Source organism: Colias croceus, chromosome 14 (genome assembly GCF_905220415.1).
Source record: "Colias croceus chromosome 14, ilColCroc2.1".
Taxonomy (NCBI): Eukaryota; Metazoa; Arthropoda; class Insecta; order Lepidoptera; family Pieridae; genus Colias; species Colias croceus.
Genome location: NC_059550.1, coordinates 4163449 through 4187728, shown reverse-complemented (window position 1 = coordinate 4187728; position 24280 = coordinate 4163449). Strand labels below are relative to the sequence as shown.

Sequence of the window (24280 nt, the reverse complement as noted above, 5' to 3'; positions counted from 1 at the left end):
AGCTATTCGAATAAAATAAACATAAATATTGTTTTAATAATATTACCATCACCACATTTAACATACGTTTCTTAAATAATTCTACATAAATACTTAAAGGTACTAAGGATAACATTCGTTGTTTGAAGAAATCTTTAAATTTGATACAAATCAAACAACAAATGTTTTAAATAACGTATAGGTTATACAATAATTTCTAAGGGCCGAAAGTACCTAAAAGGTTTAAATTTTGACACCTGAATCTATTTTACTTAAATCCTGACACCACTCATGCTAAAACGACATAAATAAATAATGGTCAGTACTAACAAGATGTACCTACTAAAATAAATTCTAAAGTAACACAATCTAGTCGACTAATATCTAAACATTATAATCTAACCAAATAAGTAACTATGACTATAATTGAAAATATGTTGAAGATGTAAAATATACCTTAAATGCTGATTAGGAAGGTACTTATTCAAACCATGCTGGTGACGGTTGTACTCATAGACTTAGGAAAGTGAATTAGCATGTAGAGGGTCATGCAATATATAATATGTATGTAATTAGTACATTCCAAAAGAAATTTGATAGCAAATATTAACTATTACATAAGGATATAAAATATTATATTTACCCATATATCAGTCAGGGCCACAAACACTCTTTTCAAACGGTCAACATTCAAAGGGGTTATTTTTATCTGGAGCATCTTGACAGCTTTTTGCTGTTATTTGATATGTTCAATAACGTTTATCGTTTTAACATTTGTATCAAAAGGGGATATAGAAATAAAAAATAATGAAGCAGTACGATACTGTTTGAAGATTAACCAATGCTGGAATTTGATAAGACACAACTTCATTATTTTTTATTTTAAGGAAATTAGCAATAATATTAGTTGATTTTCGAAACATTTATTCTCTTCACATTGGTCATTTCCTGTCTTTATTGCGTCATAATTCATCGAGTTCTGCAAAGCATTCCAACCTATCTAATAACTTATCTATACGTCGATAGATTACACCGTAACATCATTGTTTCCACATACAATAATTTCAGATGGACGATTTTGTATTTTATTTCTATATTATTTTATCTAAGTCTTATTAAAAGGAATACAATAGTCATCAAAAATTCGTACACAACGACTTAGCCTACTGTTATGTTCTAAGTAGGTTTTTTATCAAACGAAAATACTGATACGTTTCGGCAGTGTTTCTCATATTTTATTCCCTAATTAACTAACTACTTACGTCCTACCCAAATTTAGAATTCATCATGAAAATTTAATAGATGTGTTACCAAAAAAATTACATTTTCAAAGTAGAAATTTACAGCATACATTTTTAATAAAACATATTATTATAATAACGTATCATTTTCAATGACATTTCGTTCAAAACATTTAATGATATCTATAGCTATTATACAGTTAGTAAATTGATTTATCACAATAATCTAAACAACAGTCGTCTTTGGACTTAATCAAATTTTATATTTTTTTCTATTTTTTTAAATCCCGAAATTGAGATTTAGTACTAATATTGCAAAAAGAGTGTCCATTACTTTGTGAGCCCCTTGGAAATTGCCTGGACTTCCATTGGGGTTACCTAAAAAATATTAATTATTATAAATACATTTAGCACAGCGCGAAGCTAATGATTCATAGAATATCTACATAGAAAATGAAAATAATTATTAACCGTAAAATATATAAATGAAACTTACCATTACAAAAACTACACGAAAATAAAATAATCGCTTCAATGAAAGTAAATCTGACGCCGATGAGATGACAATGTTGAAATGAAACGCGTTAGATAAAACCCATGCACAAAATAACATACAGTTTAAATCAACTTAAGCGTTTCTGGATTATAGCGAAAACAATAACAGAAATCGTTTTAACTTACAAAAAAAACAAAACAACAGTTTTCACGTCACAATTCTACCGATACAATGTGATTACAATTTCCAGTCGTTAATCTACGGCAAGAATCTGTCAGTTAAATAGTACATAACATAAAAAGAATCGGAGGTATAAACAAAACACAAGTCGAAAACAACAAAAAGAACTTAATACAATATTGTACTCATAAAGAAACATAGCCAGTGTCGTCTATCTACCGCCGTTAGTACACCGACGCATTCGCGTGCGGCAGCGAAACAACGAAAAATCTGTCAGTAGTATGGCAGGTTTTCGCATATGATATGTCTCACTCTAGCACATAGATAGATGAAATAGTTGCGTCCTTGTCAGTATTGTTTCGCAAGGAACTGCGAAATGGCCATTACACAGACGCATTGCGAAAAAGTTGCGAAAACATTGCTGTTTACTAACGTTCCGCAGATATTTCGCTATGCAGTAGTTTCGTAGAGATTCGCTGCCGCACGCGAATGCGTCGGTGTAAGGTCGGTGTACTAACGGCGTAAAGATTCAAGCGAGAATGATCACAAAACGATAACAAAGGTGAGTAATAGGGCTAGAACAGGGCACGTGATGGTCGTCGCAGTGGAGTTCGGTTCGGGTGCGGTATAGACATCGTAGAACCCGGCTCGATGCGGTATTTCGTTATCTTGGTACTCACCGAGGGCGGTTTGCACGTAGAGCTGTGCTGGGAGGGAATAGCCGAGGATATTGTGCGCGCGCACGTGCATGCGGTAGCGCGTGTCCGGGCGGAGACCACGCACTTCATAGTTAATCGCTTCGTAAGACTTTAGCTCTTCAGTGACACAGTCGGATTCGCCCGATACTCGCCATTCTCCGCTCACTTTTAGCACCTGAAAGTGTTGCGTTTGTTTAACAAAATGTATTAAATTTTATTGACACTTTTAGTAATGGTCCTCTAGGTTAACTAGGGGACATCATTCAAGAGACCGATAAACATACAGACACATTTTGTAATACATATAGCCTTATTACAAATGTGTCTGTCTGTATGTTTGTCGGTTTAACGATATATATGTAGAACTTTGATTATTGATCTATAATACCTTGAAATATCATAAGCTTATTTTAATGTAAAACCGCACTCTGAAGTATTTTTTATGATAAAGTATTTGTAAACTAATTTAAGGAAATAAGCTTGTCAAAAATAATCTTCATCATCAATCTGAAAACAACTTCAGAGAGAAAGCAGGACAAAAGAGATCACAACTATGTTCGAAGTATAAAAACTTTAAAACTTTTTGCTTTGCGGAGATTTTAATGGACATCCATTAGAAACGATGGTAGTATTTTAATAGGAAATGAAATTCAAATTATGTTTGTGTTAATCTTATATATAAAATTATCGTGTCACAGTGTTAGTCTGCATACTCCTCCGAAACGGCTTGACCGATTCCTCTGAAATTTGGTAAGCATATTGGGTAGGTCTGAGAATCGGCTAACGTCTATTTTTCATACCCCTAAGTGATAAGAGTAAGGCAGAACAACGTTTGCCGGGACAGCTAGTATTATATATAAATTCAAAATTGATATTAATAGATTCCTATTTAATACATCTCATACGTATGCATATCATGAATGTAAATAACAATATACCTGAAAAATAAAAAACTTAAAAATAAAATTAAACCATCAACTTACTGGGCAATAGCTAATCTCATACATATCGATGGGTTCACCATTATGAGCAGGAACTTTCCATTGCAATTCGTATTTATCTGCATATTTTCCGTGGATAAGTGACTCAGAACTAATCGATTCCCTCCATTTAGGTTGTTCTGGTGGTGATCTAAGACAAAAAATTGTTTGTACAGAAATATCACCAAAATATACTTAAAATAATAGATACATATATATTTTATTATAAATATAAGACATGATCTAGATAGAAAACACACATGATTAAGCATTTCAGATATGTACTGTAAAGTAATAGGTAATGAGGCGTTAAGATATCAAAGGAAATATTACTGAAAGATACACAAATATAGTTACGATGTGATTTATTGAATAAGCAAAGGTTGCCAATTAATTTATTCTACAGTATATATATATAGTTACGATATATTGACTTAATATTTTGACGTTGTGGAAACGGAAATAAACTTATATTGATTAATCTTTGATATAATCTTCCTCCCACAACGGTCTCGAGAGAAAAAGCAAGATTTAACAATAAATATCCAACTTATTAACAATGTTATCATTTAGTTTCGAGAAAATATTTTTATTCTTCTTTTTCCTTAATGTTAGTAGGAGAAAGAACTAATACCTACTACCTACATTATTATTTCAGTTTCTAAATAAACTTCCTCCCACAATACTTTTGTAGAAAATGTTACAGAAAAACTTGCCAAGAATACTAAGATTTCGACTTAATAATTTTAATACGAATAACGATACCCTGTATTTAAGAAATTTAATCTAATCAGACTTACCGACGAGGCATAATAACGGTGATAGAAGAACCCCAGCTACCAACACCGACTTGGTTGACGGCTGCGAATCTAAAGTCGTACGTGAACATTGGCCTTAAATTCTCAATAATATACGGAGAATTGAAGGACCAAGTTCTGTTCATAGCGAGATTCCAGTCGAAGTTGCCGTTTTCTTTGTATTGAGTGGTGTAAGCCAAGATTGGTGGGCCCATGTCTTCAGCGGGACCGACTATGCTGAATGAAACTGATGTGGCTGTTATTGTTTCTTGTTTGGCCTAAAATATGTACGATAATTAGAAAAATATGAAATATATTTTGGACATGTTATCCTATATATAGCTTTTGAACTATCGCTGGAAGGACAAATATCACGGTCCCAGGCTACCCTTGCCCAGAAATACTTGACACATTAAAATCAAATCAATAATGAAAAATCGTTAAAATTTAATAACTCAGGCCCCGGAATCACAGACACATTAGAAAATCTATTGTGTCGTGGATCGATCCGGCCGCTCGGGGCTCAATGGGTTAAGAAATGGTATACACGATCTGATAAGAGGAAATAAATAACTTTTATCGTATAATCGTTGGTTTCCAAAGAACCAAATATAGTTGTTTTTTTCTACTTGAGTCAAACATCTCATCATGACCTCATAAAAAAATAAGCTAATTACTATTCAAAATATACCTGCACAACAGGTCCAGGCGGGAAAGCCTCTCGCAACTGAATGATATGTTCCGCTTCTCCCATAGAGTTAGTGGCAATGCATTTGTAGACCCCGTACAGGGACCTGTCGGTTGGCGTCACTGTGACATAACTGATGGGTCCCGAGCCGTAGATCCTTACTTGTGGGGACTCGACTAAGTCAATGTCGTGGAATCTAAAACGTTATTGATATAAAAACTCGGTGTAAATAAAGAAAAGATAATAAGTGATCTGAATAACATATTATTGTAAACATATTGTGTATTTTCGATTAGTTTCGAAAATCATCATCTTTATTTTCATTTTAAAATTTTAGGTATCACGTGATTAACAATGGGTCGAGGAATAATCCATGTTTAACTTAATTGACTATAAAATGAAATGTTAATTTAGATTCTAGTGGTAAACTCTAATGTAGTAGATAATGAAATCTATCAAAATAGTAATTCACGTAACCTATTTATATACAAAGAAAATTATAGAACTCTTTACATACACTACATACACATCAGGAAACCACAATATAAACCTCAGAAACTTACCTCCATTTAATAGTTGCATTAGGAATACTCTCAGCTATACAACTGATATTGACAGGTTGGGAGTTCCAGCTCCAAATAGGCACGTTCGTCATGTGCGCAAAAGTTGGCTTGAATTGTACTGTTAAATGACCATTCTTTCTTGCTTCTCCACCTTAAGGAATGAACAATTTTTAGGATGAAATAGGTTTGCAATAATGACATAAAGGTATATTAAAAATAAAGCTAATAGATGTTTTTTTGGTATCTATAAAATTGGTAAAAATGGAAACTATTAAAATAAACACTGTCTTAAAATGCAATAATTTTAGAATTCGCCTAGCAGAAAAATTGTGTAATGTATAAATATCTTCCAGAAAATAGTAACGTATGTAAAAGCTTGTATTCTTTACCTTCGTTTTCAGCAACACATTCATATAAACCATCGTCGGTTCTATTCAAATTAGCAATGGTTATAATAGCACTCGATTGCATTTGATCACCAGTTTGACGATCGCTCGTTTCGATAGTAATTCTGAAACAAGAACTCATTTAGATAATTATTTTCCTAAAAACGCAAAAACACAGGAATTATTTTTGAGTATTTTTTTTTTCACCAATATACATACCGCCTGTCGTTTTTTATCTAGAAAAAAACCCAAAGAGAGCGGCTCTCTTAAATATTAAAATAACCGACCTCAACTTCGAAACAAATATTACATCAAATCACTACAAAGACATTAAATTATGAAACAAATTCTAGAATATTCTTTACCTTCCATCATCGTTCGGGCCATTCAAGAACCGTTCCGAATTGCTGAGTTTCCTGAAACTGATCCTTGGCGCTGGTCTACCAGTGGCCTTACACTCCAACCTTCCTTCAGTCTTCTCAGCAGCCGTTATGTTATAAAGCTCGAATATTCTAGGCGGCACTAGAACTTCCACTTCAATTTCAGTCTCATTATGACCAGCTTGGTTGACGGCGCTGCAAATATATTTCCCGTAGTCGCCCGCCTCCACTCGATCAAATGTAAGTAGACCATTAATTTCGTTGACGCTGAAACGTGATGCTGTTCCCAAATTCTGCAAAATATGTTCTCATTATTCTCCTACGCATGGCACTAAGTTCTAATTTTGTCAGTTCAGACAATGTAAAAGCAGCACATCTCAAGATATTCAAATTTTTATAATACTTAATTTTTATTCTATTTTCTAATTTACATCTTAAAAGTTACAGTGAAATATTTTTTGAGTTTATAATCCGCATAACAATATATTCCTGTGTGTTCCAAGTACATAAATAATAGATTTTACAAAACACATTTCAAATAAACAGTCATATCTTACCTCGCGAGTAGAAGCCTTAATCCAAGAATAGGTTGGTGGTGGTTTGCCCCTTGCTTTACAGGTAATGGCTGCTGAAGTGCCTTCCTTGATCGTAACCTTTGTTTCCCTTTCCTCCATTTCTGGCGCTGTATATACCTGTAAAAATTCTCATTTCATATTTGGTCCTTCGAGAACATTGTTTTTTTTAAATTATAACAAAATCCGTGTTTTGAATTGTGATATTTGCGTTTCATAGGGCTTTAATTAAAATTTTGACAAATATTAAATTATTCTCGAATTGTGAATCCAATTTTGAAGATAATTTAGTTTGAATGTTGAATACATAATTTTAATGTAGTTATTAATTTTCATTATTATTCAGTTGCAATAATACCTATAATTACAAGTTAGTACCGTTTTGTGATATTTTTTAGTTTTTAAAAAATCACAAATATAAAATATCATTCTTACCTCTAGCTTTATATTCCTTTCAGCCAATTCACCGGTTTGTATGACAACCGCTCTGCATGTGTACGTGCCATCATCACTTTCCTCAACATTCTTTATCATCAAGCCATTCGCATGAATTACGTATCTGTCACCAGTTAGAATCTAAAAAAATAATTGATAATGTAACATTTGGACGAAAATAAAGTCATGATTTTATTTTAAAGTGTGATAAAGGGAAGGGATTTTCTGTGTTGATATGTATTTTTATTTTTTAGATATAAGTAATGATGATAAGGTATTTAAGAAAAAGAATTAGGGTATCCTGTCATTTAATTAGATTAAAAGGGCTTCCTAGTTCGATCTATATAAACCGTTTAATGGATTAAGCTTCCGTGTAGGGTAAGAGCGGGCAACTCCAGTCAGGAGATAATACCAGTCACTTTACTATTACATACAAAATGGTGCGCTAAATGCACACACACATATAAAAAAGGTGGAGTGATCGTTCCCGACCGCGCCCCGCCGACCCCCGCTCAGTTCCGATTACATGCTGAGCTGAAGTGCACGTCGACAGTTTTCGCGCCAATTTGATACAATTTTTCGTCCACCGAAAATAAGAAGTAGGTCTTTAATTTATCACATTAAACCAATACTTAATTGATTTCCGGACTGCTAACTGATCGAGTTTTTAATATTTAGTCTTATTTCACGCTGTTGTTTGTTTATTTTGTAAAAAAAAATATGATTCACAAAAATACCTTCTGTCGTCTATTGCCGGTCAAGCTGACCGGAGTTACCCGCTATAGTTTTCTATAGAAATCTGCTATCCCGCTATAGAAATCTGAGACAAGAAAGAATCTGAAGAGCAATGTTACTAAAGAAGCCACTAAAAAGCAAAGTGAGGACAAGAAAAGGCAAAGCAAACTGAACCCAAATGGAAAGAAAAAAACAGCCCACACAGTCAAAAAAAGAATTCTTCAGGAGAAAAATAACACTAGCAGCAGTTCAGAATCTGATATAGAGATGACTGACTTGCGTAAAGATGATGACACAGATATTGAAAATAATGATTCTGAAAACAAGTGTGTTCTGTGTGATGATTACGGGAGAAACAATGAACTCTGGTACAGATGTGTTCTTTGTGGGCTGTGGGCGCATGCTGAATGTACGGGTAGTGTGACGCCTGAAAACTACATGTGTGATATATGTTTCAGAAAAGCTTGACCGGACGTAGGCTTCGGTGACCAGCTTTAAACTACGCTGACTGTCATTAAACTACGCTGACCGGCATTAGAACCGTGGTGACCGGAATTGCCTTCCATGGAGTCTAATGCCGGTCAAAGTCATTTTTTTTTCTTATGTTGATTACACCAAAAACACAATTACTATTGATCTTAATTCAAGTAATTCGTTAGAGGATAAGACTATATTTCATTTTCGTAAAGTTTAATAAAGATAAGTTGATTATTTTATGAGTTGTTTATTTTTGTCCTTAGGTGACCGGTAATACCCGCTCTTACCCTACGTTTGTATTAATCAGCATAATATACTCTTATCCTTTTAATTTCACATTCTAAAGAGATCAATAATGCTTACAATCCATAACAATGTTTATAAAACTAATATATTCTAATATATATAAATCTCGTGTCACAATGTTTGTCCTCAATGGACTCCTAAACCACTTAACCGATTATAATAAAATTCGCACACCATGTGCAGTTTGATCCAACTTGAGAGATAGGATAGTTTAAATATTTAGGTACCACGGGCGAAGCCGGGGCGACCCACTAGTATACAATAAGTTTCAGTGCTTTTTTAAACATGTAATATTTGTGGCAACTTTTTTTACACCTAAAATGTTACGATACATATAATAATCAGGGAACTAAAAATTCCGTATATATTGATGAGCGAAGGCAATAAATCTTCTATCAAAATACTGACAAACCCAATTTAAAGGTGCTTACAACTGAAAGTATAGTATATGTACATACATATTATCTAAACAAATGTGTTATGCTCATACATAATTGTTCGTTCAAGCTTGTGCTATAAAGGAAAGCTAGAAATACATACCGGAGTACCCTCTTTGAACCAGTCCACTGAAGGCGCCGGCTCAGCAGTTACTTCACACATTACTTTGAAATCTTTTCCTTTTGTCGCGTACTGGTTTTCATTAGCATTCGTCCAAGTTATTGCCACTATAAACAGAATCTTAGCGTTATGTTTGTTTCTTCATAATGTTCCTTTTTCATTTTTAGTAATTATTCAAGTGATATACGTATAGTTTAATGCTTGTACATATATTTAATGTAATAAGAATTCAACAACTTATTAACATGTTATTATATTGGAAAAAAGTTTAACAAATATTTGATAAAGAAATAACGATAAAAGTCTCAAATCAAAAGAAACCTCAACAGAAAAATCAGCACCTTCAAAATACTGCATCACACTTGCATAAAATCTCCATTAACTAAACAGTATAGTGCAATTTGTACATACCGAAAGTGTCGAGCACGACGCTAGCACTGAGAGGCACGTTGGTAAAGGTCGCTTCGCAAGTGTAATTGCCTGCCATCGCCGGAGTGATTGACGATATGTATAGCAGCTGCAGTTGTTTCGCGGGCATTGGCTCTGTGTAAATTTCGGGTCTCGTGCCGGGCCTGGTGAATGTATTTACGTTTATTTGGAGCTTCCTGGATATGTGGATGGTTTATGATACTGTGTGTGGTAATATAATATTCAGCGTTGATGATTTGGTGAGGTAGACGGGTTTAAATGATAGAGACCTAGATAAGTTGAATCCATCCAAAGATTAGTCCTTTGTTGTACAGAATGAACCTACTGTCAACAACATGAAGATAAAATTCCTAAAAACTGCTCTACAATGCCATAAAGCCCTAGAGGATCGAACCCGTATGGAAAAAAACAAAATTAAAAATGAGTAAGTTCAAAAATAATCACATAGCCTGCCATTATGAACGTCTATGCAACTATTTATTAATGTTATTCCTAGATGATTAATATACCTAATGCATTAAATTTAAACGCAATCACAGGAAATATCGTCTCAAAATAAAAAACTGGCAATGTACCAGACAATGTACAAACCACGTTTGTAACAAAATTTCCTTATTCCCTAACTCATAAAGCAGAGCAAAACTTACGCAGCCTCGTTTATAATCTGTCCCTTAGGGTCCCTCCACTGCGGCTGCGTGACGAGCGCCGGGTCGGACGCGTCCGCCTGGCACGTCAGCACCACGGACTTGCCCACGGCCACCGTCTGCTGCTTCTGCATTGGGAATATCCTGAGGTTCTGTGCTGTGCATCCTGGAAGAGAAGGCGATTTTAGTTCATGGTACTAAGATGAATTGTATGGTGTTTATTTTACCTTTAACATACTTCTTTGTGATAAAATAAAATTTCTTGGAGACAAATACAGTTTTTATGAAATATAAAATAAAAAAAAAAATATTGCTCAAAGTTCCTTCCTATAAGATTATTACAGATGATAAGCCATTTTCCTCCTAGCACAAACATTGCAAACGAAAAACAACAATATACTACGAAAAGGGTATTGTCGTCATAAAATTTCACTTCCTAAAATACGGATAGAGTTAGTTGTAATTAAACAAGCAATTCAAAATGTTTACGTGGAATATTTATTCTAGTCCAAATTGAGGGTAGAACGGGCGAGGGCAGTGCTTGTGGGTCTCTTTAATTAAGTTACCGCAATTTATTTGAAAGCGCGTGACATTGTTACTTGTAACTTCCATTCTTACAAAACTTTGCCAAAGTTTTGGGTCCCATATGTTATGAAAGGCGACTAATGTATGCCTACATTACTCGGAGTTTACTTGGTCGTGAGTTGTGACTTTCCTATACGGGAGAAGTTGAACCTCTAGCTACAAACATTAGTCCAAATTATAAAGGAAACATTAATTCCGCTCAACCATTCCAATAAAAATGTCAAAGACAGCATTTTGCACAAACCATACTTATGAATTAAAAGATCTGTTTTCATACAAAAACAATCACGTTCACTCGATCCAAAGGTATACAATATACGTACACCATCTGGTACAACACACAGATATAGGTATATTATCAATGGGGGAGGAACATGGAATTTTTTACTACTTTTTAAGCATGCAGACCACGTCGGACCCTCCCCTGCGCATCGGACGAAATACGTTACATTTTTATACGTTATATATCCATCTTGAGTAAAAGCGAGTTTGTGAGATTTTGCAACGAACATGATACAAGGTATAAATTTGAGGAGTCAAGGTTTTATTGACTCTTAAATAATAAATTTTGTTTGGGTTGCGTCTTTGAACGTAAGTCTGGAAGTCTATAAATACAAGGGAGTTTATGATGATAATAATAATTAATAAATTGAAATGGAATCCATATTATGCTCTTCTCTATATTGTTAGTTGGGTATAGTTACCTACATTGGTTACAGAAGAACACCACTTCTGAAATTTAAATAGATATTTTATTACTTTCACCACTTTGAATGTAATAAAATATCTATTGAAAGTTATACATTATTACTCTATGAAGGTTTATTATGAGTATGATTAATCACACAAGCTCACATTTCACAAGCTCTGTCGGAATAAACGTGGAATAAACACATTCACACACTCTCAATCGAAATGCGTGCTTTACAAAGGAATAAAACAAAATCAGAACTTATTCCGAATTCAATTCAAAGTTCCTCAAATTACATCAACATAGAGGGATTGTGGACAAATTCTCCAGTGAGGGGCCGAGCGGTGGATTAAAGGGTTTGCGGCATCGCTTCATAACTAGTCATTGTATCCCGCGTGGTTTTGTATTACCAATTACGTTCATTCAGAGTAACAAGGCGCGAGGATTTGGGTATAAATTCATTAACTCTAATGAGGGACATTAAATGCGGTATTGTTTTTTATGTTTTGTTTTTTGTTTACACAAACAGAAACACTTATTATACTTTTAAAATGATATTAAAATTCAGTCGAATTTAATACTGCGTTCAACTTGGAGCAATGTTTTTTTTTTTATATTTAAGGAAAACAGAAATAATTATAGTGCGAACACTATGAAAAGTTCCATAGAATCCGACATTTCATTTTCTTTACTCAATACTTTGCTTTCAATAGGATATTAATCGAAATCCCATCAATGGATACCACAAGGTACGATTTATCTATAGCGCGTACATTTTGCTTCCAACCGTTTTCAAGTCACCTCTGACTTCACAATGGGCCAATCGCACATGAAGTGAAACGAAGTGTAACAGTTTCAGGTCTACTGAAGACGTCCCGAGGTCCCATTGGAAATCAGGACCGGCGTGGGTCTATACAGCACCCCGTTTGCGTGTTTTGTAATTTAAACATTTTACTGGACGATATTCGTATATATTTTCTATAAGGTTGTTTGCTATTGGGAAAACGTGGAGTTTATAGTACAGAATATGTAGAGAATTGGATGAAAGTAAAATACTCAAAGGTGAAATAAATATAATATTGAATTCCATAACAATCGAACGTTTGCCTGCCTGTTTTCTACGTCACGTAACAAGATGAATTGTTACATATGAAACTTAGGAATATATAGGCAATATAGACCACAGAATGTATCACAATTAAGAATAAAATTTATAGTCTATACTCGTAGTATAAGAATCTGAACAACGTAGGTATTATATTATGTATTCCAGAGTACTGAATTTAATATAGTACGTGGTAACTTTGCAAGAATGCATTTTATTCCAACAATTGCAGAAGAATTGAAACATTAAATTTTATTTTATTGTTATTTTCTTGGGGATGTCAAATTTATACAAGGGGTGAGGATATCACCACGCAAAATGTACTATCAAGTTTGATATACATACGAATCAACATACATAATAATACTGAAAATATTCATTTAATGATTTATTACAATTTAAATATGAAACATGAAAGATAAAAAATACATGCCTGATTTTCATTCATAATAGAAACTTTGATAGTCTTCATTGCATTTATTACGCTGAAAATATTTCAAACCTCGTAGTTGCAACAATTGTTTTAGATTTTAAATAAATCCACTAAGAATGCAGCGGCAATATCAACAGAATCGCACACTTAGTTGGAAAGACTTGAAACACAAAGTGCCTTTAGACATGATAATGAGAAGTGTTTTGTTCCACGTCGGAGCACGTTTGTAAAACAATATACACTGAGAATAGACTTTGATTAATCGCTTTGGCATTATTTCCCAATTAAGAGCACCTTCCCCTCGCGATTCAAGACGCCGCCTGAGGGAACTGTGAGAAACAACCCCCTTTATGAACGAAAGCTGCAAATCTGTAGTATTAACGCTTAGACGTGGATTAGAGCACAAAGGTAGAACATAATCCACAATCTGACGAAAATGAATATGTTCGTGTCTCTGTAAGCCAGCTTTGTGAATTTGTACAACACGCGCTTAGCGCAGACGTTCAGATGTTTGCGACATGCTTATGTTGAAATCAGTTACAAAATTGTCTGTTGGATACATGGAACCTTAAATAAACAAAAGCTTTCTATTACGATATCTAATTAAAATTTAACAAAAAACAAACACGACATATTCCATATTTTAATAAATAGATACTTATGAAAACCACATAAAAACATTGCAGGAACCGAAATCGGGAACCCTACAAAAACAAATTTCATTTTAATTATGTTTACTAACTAAACTTTATTTCGGAAAATAACAAATTGACAATCACTTTAATTAATTTAGATAGTTAAACCTTTAATAGCGATGCATTTATAAATTGTTTCAATGGGTTATACAATAGTATATCAGTGTTTGCTACTGGCAAATAAATTATTATCAATGCTTTTGCTCTCAGAGGACATTTTGTAATTGAATCGATGCGGTTTCCTTTGTTAAGGTCAGGTGGTTATATTTCCGATACGCTTGCAATATAAGCGCTACCTCAAACGTTTTCAAATAAAATGTATAATGTTATCTAATGTATTATAGTTAGAAAGAATCATCATATTATATAATTTTAACGGGATTCAACCTTAACAAGATTAACAAGATTTAGAACAATCAATTAAACAAAAATGTAAAGAGACATTTTAAAGTGAATTCAATATAAATATAAAAAATGCATTATAATATGATGATTTTTAAAACATTAAAAAAATCACGATTTATAACAAAACTGTCGTAGCACAAAGTGTTACAAAAGCTCGAATTAGAGGAATACATTTATAACTAGCGTCCCCAGCTAATCAACTTCAATTTGCAATCACATATGTATGCACTATGCCTATACACACATACCTACACGAGGATGACTCAAGCAAAATGAACAATAATTTACTTTCCGCCGGCCACATAAAACATACACAATCAGCCTCACCCCACTTGACACGAGATTCCGTCCTGAAAAGGTCGTAATTGAGGGAAATGAGACAAATTGCGTTTGTGGATGCGAAGGGGCCGTGTGTGAACTGAATGTTTGAAAGTTCAGGCCAAAGGACGCTTCCGCTATGAATTAATAAGAAATGATACAACGGGCTATGCTTCAAAGGATGTTTGAAATTATTGAATTCATTTCGGTTTACCTATACGTGAACCCAACATTCATAATGATAATAACGTTGGTTGATCGTTGTTTACAAATTTCTGTACCTACTTGTAAATCATGTAAATGTATGTTTGCATTAAATGTTACTCCTAGGTTTTTATCGAAAATCTTGTAGCCCCAAAACGAAATATTTAATGATGATGTCCAACTACTAATAATAATTTATAAGTAAGCAACATTTATTTTGGTACAAGCCACAAACATAATGTGAAAATAATTCATAACGACGCGTTGCGTGATAAATAATTTAAAACATGCACGAGGTACAATTGCACTAATCCGACAATATAACAGATGTTTGTGCTGAATTCGCCAAAAAGGAACAATTACGGGCAATGAAAACCATTTCAGTACCTCGATAAATTTTCTTTTTACGCTAACTACGCGTCCGAACCTCCCCTATACCTTCATTATCAGTTTAGCAGAAGGACCCTCTATAAAGAAAACAAAAAAGACCGGTCTTAAAATTCAGCTGAGTACAGGGGCGTAACGAAGAACACTTAAAACAATAGCAAAATACGTGGGGGCAGGACTCCGCCGTACTTCACTAGAGCACTCTTTATATGTGCTGAATTGAGGAGATTTTCCATAAAATTATGCTCTGCCCTTTGTTAAATTCTGACCTTAATGCGTTGCAATATTGAATCGTAATTAACTTAAAGTTTTATGTGTCACGACGGCATGCATAATTTTATTACCTTCGTATAAGTACCGATCTTTTTTGTGATAAAAAGGATACATAATTGCTTCCGTCAAGTCCTTCCTTTACTTTTCAAATATAATATACGGGAGCATTACGCAGCAATTGTATTGTACATACGTTGTTTATTCAAATAATATAAAATATTGACCAGAATTTGTATATAATATTCAAATTTTGCAGCCCCAAACTTGAAAATTTCCAATTTCTTAAATGCCTTTGCCTAATCAGCGCACCGTAAATTAGTTTTGTTTACCAATATCCCCCTTTAAAATTGGAGAATAGCTGGTAAATTGATCCAATTTCACCCCTGTCTCCCGCCGTCCATTAATTACAGCTTGATGCCTCTAAGCCTACGACTTGCTTTATAGCCCACAAACAAACCGACATCATTGCACCCCGCATCTGTAAATTACAATTCCCGGACTAATTCACGCTCTCTGTTATGTTGTGAAAATGTTAAAATGCATACGTTATCGCGTGGTAATGGAGTTAATTAAGAAACTTTTAACGTGCTGAAAATATTTTTACTGCTATATACAAAACAGGTACGTATTCTGACTGCATTAAAAAGATAATACGAATTTATTAACTCGCGAAAAATAAGCCTAATAAAACATTGGAGTGTACTTCGACGCTATGACGCACACGTCACGGTTGTTACTAAACCACACATATCTATAATGACGTCACAGTGGTAGCACAGTCAAAGTACGTTATTGCGTTTCGAAGGAGGGTGCAGTTAACCCATATTGCAAGTGAAATGTATGAAATGACACATTTGCCCCTTTTATAATGCAACGGGGCCGCGGCCGCCTTAAAATCACTCATTTTAAGGCGGCTTATTTTTCAACTTTACTTACAAAAGCGCTTTGGAATCACTGAATGATATAAATCTACGATTAGGTATATCTCTAACAAATTCAATGAAAAACTAAAATAAATAGAAAAAAAAATGTATTTACAACAAATATCGTATTATTTATTCAGCTGATGTCACAAACGAAATTGCAGCCGGATACAAGCCCTCGAGATGAATCAACTGGTCAATCGCCGTCGAGGTCGGCTTATAAATTGTCACCTACGCACTTCACACTCTCCTGGACTCTGGAGTACATTGAGCTTGAGTGCTTTTCAATTATGCAAATATTGAGAATGCTTGAAATGTGAAGAAGTTGGTGCTTTTTGGGGAACGTATGAACAGAAATTTAGATAAATCTATTAAGTATGAAAGGTAGAGGACCTTTATTTTAATAAATACTTCTGGCTCGTTTCCTGAATAAGGACTATTTAAATAAAATAAACCTACATTCATTGTTCAAGTATACGTGGTAATTTTTTTTTCTTACAATTTATATGATTATTAAATATTTATTGCTAAAAAATCTGTTTTAGTTGAACTAAAATTAAAAAAAAACAGTTTTCACTTAAATTTAGAAATGTACGACAATATAAAAGTGACCCTATTCTTTCTGTTAAAATATTTTCATTACATTGTGTCCAGTTAATTAATGGGTTTTTATTATCTTGTTACAGTACAGAACAGTAAAACATTTCAAGTGATAAAGTTTTAATTAAATGAATTACGTAAAAAGCTTGTACTAATTAGTATTAGTAGTTGGCAAGTTGCCTTGTCCGCCAATATAAACTGATCTGAATTTAAAATATATAGTTAAAGTTAGGAAGTATTATTAGTTTTAATCTAAGACTTGCTGTATGTTTAAAACTCGCTTTAAACTTTAAAAACTTTTTTATTTTAGCAGTAGGTAGATATAATATTCAGAACTGACAAAAATTAAACAACATACAAAAAACTTGTAAAAGGAAAATTCCAGTTTACTAATAAATAACATTTAATGTTCTCTTTAGCTTTCAACATTTCAGGAAGCCCTTCATTTAAATTTTCATGTCAGTATGATGCCAACATGAACGTTAAGCTTGAACATTTAAATGTATTCCAGAAATTCAATTAAACGTATACGAAGAATTCTATTAATAAAACATTTAAATTTTGTGTATAATTTTCCAAGGTAAAATTTAAGTTAATATTCATAAGTTGAAACTATGATTTTCTCAGAATATGCTTTTTTGATCCTACTACTACCTAATAATACATTTAATCCTTTAAATTTTCATAGTCGTAAACATAACATTGTGATCAATTTACCTATCCGACAATTACATGAAAGTCCACTATCGAAGTATCTATTATAAACCTACCCAATTAAAGAGTACTAATACATTGATAAAACGAGAACATAATCACAAAGTTAGCAACACCTTCCATTGGTGTATCACAAAATCATTCGCTGCCTTAAAATTCATCGAAAGGTAAATCACAGGCGTTATTAATGATTTGTATTCCGTACATCACGTCTCTCTGCCCAGATTAATTATCATCCACCCCATGTTTGCGAATAAGGTGCTGAATTCAGCCCTGTTTATTTTTGTGCCGATACCGACATCTTTGATGTTTAATGAGTTCTTTCAATTTTTGCTATTATTTTAAAATTTCAGTTACTATAACACAATTATGGGTTATTTATTCATTCCATTATGCTATTAATTAAAAATAAACACGACGTTTTCGTGTAATTTACAAATTCTGAATCGAAGCCTGTTAAAACACTCTATAATTATTAAATTTTAATAAGAGTGACTAGGTCCTCATTAAAATATATACGTACTTACAATAAATATCGTATATAAAACTTAGATGAGAATTCAGAAAAATTAATGCATTATAACGTATAGTACCTTTATTTTTTATTTATTTATTTAACAGTTTTATGTACCATTACAAATTTTACAAACTATAATATTAAAAGAAAAGGAAACATTCACAGCACATAAGGCAACCTGATCGCTTATCAGCGATCTCTTCCAGGCTGCCGAAGGTAAAGGATAAAGTTTACCTTAAGTGTACTTACATTAAAAGCTATTAAGAGACTTATCTTAATTGTATCCCAGCGATATAAAACAAACAATGTGATAAAGCAAAAGCCTACGCGATCGACTCCGATCACGCACTCTTGCCAAACATTTGAACAGCCGGGGTGTCGAACGTGACGCGTGACGAAGTTAAAATATTACCTAAATGCATTACTTTGTTGGCAAAACGATATCTCTAATCTACTTCAAACAAGTATTTATCAACGTTCACTTTTTGCTGTCATTCTTTTCCAACCAATGAGACGGCATCTTAAGCTATGAACTAATAGAAACACGGGTACCTACCTAGTAACACTATTATTTCTAGGTGATGAATACCTAATCATATTAATGATCTCATTATAAACTTCTTAAATGCTCGTTACATGCCAATACTTCACACGTTAATTAAGCAATATTAGGAGCACATTCATTAAAAAACAGAAGTTCTTCCCACGGCATATTCTACAGCGTGTTTAATGATGCTGAAAAAAGATGTTTCCACAGAAACAGCATTATAAGAAACACACAACGTTAAACCATCCGAAACCACTTATTCCATACAATTGTATTACAAACACCCTAAGGCTTTCAAACAGGAAAAGAAATGAGCCCTTGACGAGATAAGGCACGACTTATCAACTTGTCGCAGACTAAAGATGAAAATGTCAAATAAACTTGAAAACAATTTATCAACTTTCCTTCGGTTTGGACAACTTGCACATTTTGGTAAGAGAATTAGAAAATTTCAGTAAAAGTGATGATAAGGATCGCTGCTAGATAAATGTCGTTATGTAGAAAATAAAGGTTAAGCAAAAGCCTTCAATAGATATCCATTATAACATTTATAAACGCCTCGTTAAAAAATTTACCATTTTACACGTTAATAAACCTCCAGATATGATAAGCTGATATCGTCACATCTAACAGTAAAATCACACTTCGAAAATCGATATTAGAATTCAATTATACCACTTCAAGTCTAGCATTAGCTCCAACCGCTGCATCTATATGCAGATCTTAGGTTATTTCAATTCGAAAACAGCTCCAGGCACTCTCGTCTAATACTATAATGCGTGGGGTAACTGAAAAGTGGCGGAGCCGAATAATTTTCCAATTATATTTCCCTTCCAATTTTCCAAGGTGTCGCTTGCGGCTCTCGTCAAATGCAGCCCCGCGTTATAATAACCCAGAATTTTATCCGATACCCTCAATTTTAACAGCATTGCAATAAGGTCGAAAATTGAAAACTATTTCCACCCAAGTCAGGTACACGAAATTGCAATTACTTTACTTGAATAGTTCGATAGATTAATGATTTTCCGTATATTTTTCTACGTACTTGCTATGAAACGAAGTATGTAGTATTCTTCATTTTAATTTAATGCGTATTTATTGGCAGTTGGTTCAGATAAATTATAGGTAGTCAGTCAAAATTATATCTTTTATTTTATTAATACAAATACCTATTGTATTATTGTATATATGAGTAGGCATATGTGTTTGATTGATAACTTACTAACACACTAAATTAATTTTTTCGTACGTCAGAAACATCTGCTATTCTGACGTAATATTAAAAATTGCGATCATTTCCTGACTCAAGCTCGTCATCAAATTTCACTTCAATAAATAATAACTTTGAACGGCATTTCCAATAAACACAATAGAGACGAAATGATAATAACAGTAATTTTCTTCGAATGCTATTTTGATTAACAAAATTGTGGGGTATTCGGATTTTTCTTTATTGAATATATAGATTGCTTGGGTTACTGAACTTTGACATTCTCTGCTTAGTTTAATTATTTCATTTATTGAGACTAACTAAGTATATTTAGCATCATCCATGTAATAAGTGATTTAAATTATAAACTTAGAAATATTGACCTATTTTATATTATATTCCCAAAATAGTGAAGACTGTGTTATGTGCGATATATTTTAACACCTCATCTACCCGGATAAAAGCCCATAATCCATTCAATAAAATAACAGGTAAGTGACGGAAATATAAATCTAAACATCTAAGAAATAAAAATATTCATACCAATATTGAAAATATGTAACCATGTTTGATATGATGTACCTACCTGGATTTTTATAAAACAATATAATGTGAATCAGTTTGTTACTAACTTACTAGAACATTTTAGACTTAGTGTTTATACAATTAGAGCACCTGTGGTTGCGCTAATCGGCTGTTCCTAACCGAGCTCGCTGAAGTGTTCTAAGCGTGAAATAACAAACAATTAATTACTGATTTTGTTCTTTGATTAGCGTTTAATAACAAAATAGGTTCTTAATATTTGTATATTTTCCTTTTATGGAATATTTTTGTTAAAGTTAGTGCTATTCAATATGTAAACTCAAATTTATTTGATGAGTTTACTATTACAATTGTGCGATTTATAATAGGAATAATTTAAAGTAAGTACAATTAGGATTAAATGCCTACAAAATCAGGGCAAGCCTTTAATTTAAAAATAAACTGAATAAATAACCAGTTCAAACACATAATCTATTATACAATGTGAAGGCACGTCTCTAAACAAAAACGTCTAATGAATGTAGGCGATCGAGAGCGTTCATGAAATTTAAATAAAGCACTCGCGAAACGGATAGGATTCCATCGACAAAGGTTATACGGCTCATTAGTAAGCCTCTGGCGTTCTTTCCAATGAATTCTAATAAAGTTAATCGTAAATGGAGGTACTCGCCCCTTTTTTAATTTATCTGCAATGCCCTAAAGCGAGACTAGCCTTTATTGCTTTTAAAGTGGGTCACCGAATCCTATTGTTTACTAATTCAATTAGACAGATATTCTTTTGAAATCGTATAAAGTTGATGAGACAACCGTCTGTTTTGCTTTGAGGAAGTCGAAATCTCCTTTATTCATTATTTCTTAGTTATGTAGGTATGTGCGATGTTCTCAAATAACATTTACGACATTATTTAATTAATCTTTCACGTTAAAAACTTCAGAAATATATTTATTTACATTCACGTACTCATAAGCAGTAGGTTCACATTTTTATTGATACAACAAAAAAATTAAATCAAGTTAAATTACTTCCAGGTAGTATATTATAATGTATCTACAAGAATGAGGCCTTGAGTCTTTCTATTTCACAGAATAAAATAATTTTTATTGAAGCACTTAGATCTCCAATTTTGAACTTTAACCTGAAAGCTCACTGCACGTGTCACAACCTTCTAACTTCCAAGAATGGGATAATATTTTATTACACAATTCTATTCCAACCGAGTACACAACTAAATAAGATAAATTGTTTTTCGCCTAATAACATATAAAATATTAACCTACCTAATATTTCTTTTAGTAACCAATAGTTCATTTAAAAGGTACAACGAAAGACAGCAAATTGTGCATTTAGCTGTCACATTCTATAGTCAACGAACTTTTACAAGGCATAAGGCATAACGCTCAGGTGGCCATATGTTATCCAATTTGTCACCCGAAACCTCTGGGGTGCACCCTTCGCACCATATTAAGGTGACGCACAAGGAAATACCTGTGTCACCTGATTTATTGACAAATGAGAAAAAGTTTGGTAAGTAAATAAACACCATATAAACTTATAAATTTTTAAAGAATAGAATAAGTCCGATCACCAGAGTATTCGAATTATTTCCTGTTCGTGATCGATATTTTTCTATTCTTTAAATATTTATATTCATAAAGCATTTGAATGCCATAAAACATTGTTAAATAAAGCTATACACAGCTTTAACAGCTTCATTAGTTTATGCTGCAGTTGAAAAAAATACGTCTTTCTTTAAAGCAATCCAGGAAAAATAAAAGCTTCGTGTTTTGAAACGTCTAAACTTATATTGGGGAACCATACATGATGTTTACTGTATTTATTTAATAAGAAGAAAATTTAATTTTGTTATTTCTTCGAAACATATAAGTTTGAACTAGAAATTGTAGACCAGAGTTCCGAATCAAGTAACTTAATATTGTAAGCGCTCGGTTCAACGAAGCATGAACTATTCGTTACTTAACCGGGGATAAAATAGCTTTATACCTAACTGTTGCTATTGTATAATATACAATACTTTTCATTCGATTATTACAATAACACATTGACATATAACGTGTAACCTTTAACAATTTACCGTTTACGTAACATTTTCTGAAATTAATACGAAGTAGTTCAGTAGATAATGTACCAGTCATTATTCAGTTATTAATAGTATTAAGTTATAACATATCAATCACATTAAATAATCAAAACATTTAAAAATAATCGCATTATTAAAATTTAACATTTTTGAAGGCTTGTAATAACGGTTTTTTACATCCTCAACAATACCAAAGGTCAAATTACGTGGTAATAAAATATGAATCATTCAAAATCGCACAATTTAGAGAGAGCTGTGACATTTTTCTTGGAATTGAAAAAAAAATCTTACCTTTCTACATTAACGACGTGCGATATGAGAATGCGGTGTTTTGGAAGGAAGTCGGGCAAAAAATTATGTGTAACGTGTAACAACTATTCGGAGCCGTGGGAGCTTGTAGGGCTTCCGGCGATAAGGGAACTATTTTTTTAACTATTTGTTTTATGTATGTTTTGTACCTTTGATGTTAAATTAATGTATAAAATTGTTTAAATATAAAAAATATATTTTTTTAATATACCATTCATACCTTACACTTTATACTTTTTATTTTTATTGAATCCTTTTAAATGCATAAATTCATAATTTTATCAATATTAATTCATTTATCGCAAGTTAATTCGCTGAATAGGTTAGCAGTATTAACTTCGAAAAGTTCTTTTCACAAAACGTTTTAACTACAGTTACAGCGATATTTAATTAACCATCATAGCAATATGCAAATCAATTTAGATCAATTAACATTCATAACCCAATCCGCGTTTGACCTAATTAAATATCGAAGTACGAGTAACCGAATTTTAGCTACAGATCTAATTAAACGATAATAAATTAGTCATTAATCGAATTCTCGAGTGTGAAGGCACATCACTATTGCTGCGCTGATTATCGAGTACCTATAATCCTGATTAACAACTCGCAGTCGGTTCGTTAGAATAATCGATAGTCGATAGTTTGTCAAGCTCTGTGTATGGAACGAAATTAATTAGTTTCGCAATATTTATTTAGCGATCGAGTCTGAATAGTTGTTATTGAATATTTGAATTGTGTTTTGAGTGATTTACGAAGCGCTTTATTGGATGCACTAGTGTAGTTCATTTCATGATTGTTGCGTTGTTTTTTTAACGCTAATATTTTCATACAATATTCCAAAAGGAAGCTCCTTTTGGAATATTGTATGAAAATATTATAGTTACAATGTTAGCTTAATTCGAATATAGCTAATTAGTCAAATACTCAAATATGATTACTGATAAATTTACATTATCACGTTGGCCAAAATTAACGTCTCATAATTATGATGGTAATAACATACGGTAGTATGTTTATTAATATAAAGAACACTAAAAGGAAAAGCCCACGTACACATACAATTACAAACATGTCACAAAACTCGAGTAAAGGGCCTCTCATTAATATGGTTCTTTAAGATTCATAACATTATCATCGCCTTTAGACATCTTGCCGACTAATCTTTATACATCTCA

General features: G+C 32.9%; 1 protein-coding gene across 2 annotated transcripts in view; it reads right to left on the bottom strand.

Annotated features, from left to right (window-relative positions):
• The window catches only part of LOC123697135 (fasciclin-2), a 103173-nt gene that overhangs the window by 4915 nt on the left and 73978 nt on the right, over positions 1 to 24280 (bottom strand). For both annotated transcript variants that reach the window (XM_045643550.1, XM_045643551.1), the window contains exons 2-13: positions 10548 to 10710; positions 9883 to 10043; positions 9454 to 9578; positions 7396 to 7536; positions 6946 to 7080; positions 6374 to 6681; positions 6012 to 6133; positions 5623 to 5773; positions 5063 to 5255; positions 4375 to 4649; positions 3578 to 3725; positions 2577 to 2769 (exon numbers count right to left, since the gene is read on the bottom strand). In XM_045643550.1, coding sequence (XP_045499506.1) covers positions 2577 to 2769; positions 3578 to 3725; positions 4375 to 4649; positions 5063 to 5255; positions 5623 to 5773; positions 6012 to 6133; positions 6374 to 6681; positions 6946 to 7080; positions 7396 to 7536; positions 9454 to 9578; positions 9883 to 10043; positions 10548 to 10710 — 2115 coding nt within the window. The remainder of the gene's footprint in view (positions 1 to 2576; positions 2770 to 3577; positions 3726 to 4374; positions 4650 to 5062; positions 5256 to 5622; positions 5774 to 6011; positions 6134 to 6373; positions 6682 to 6945; positions 7081 to 7395; positions 7537 to 9453; positions 9579 to 9882; positions 10044 to 10547; positions 10711 to 24280) is intronic.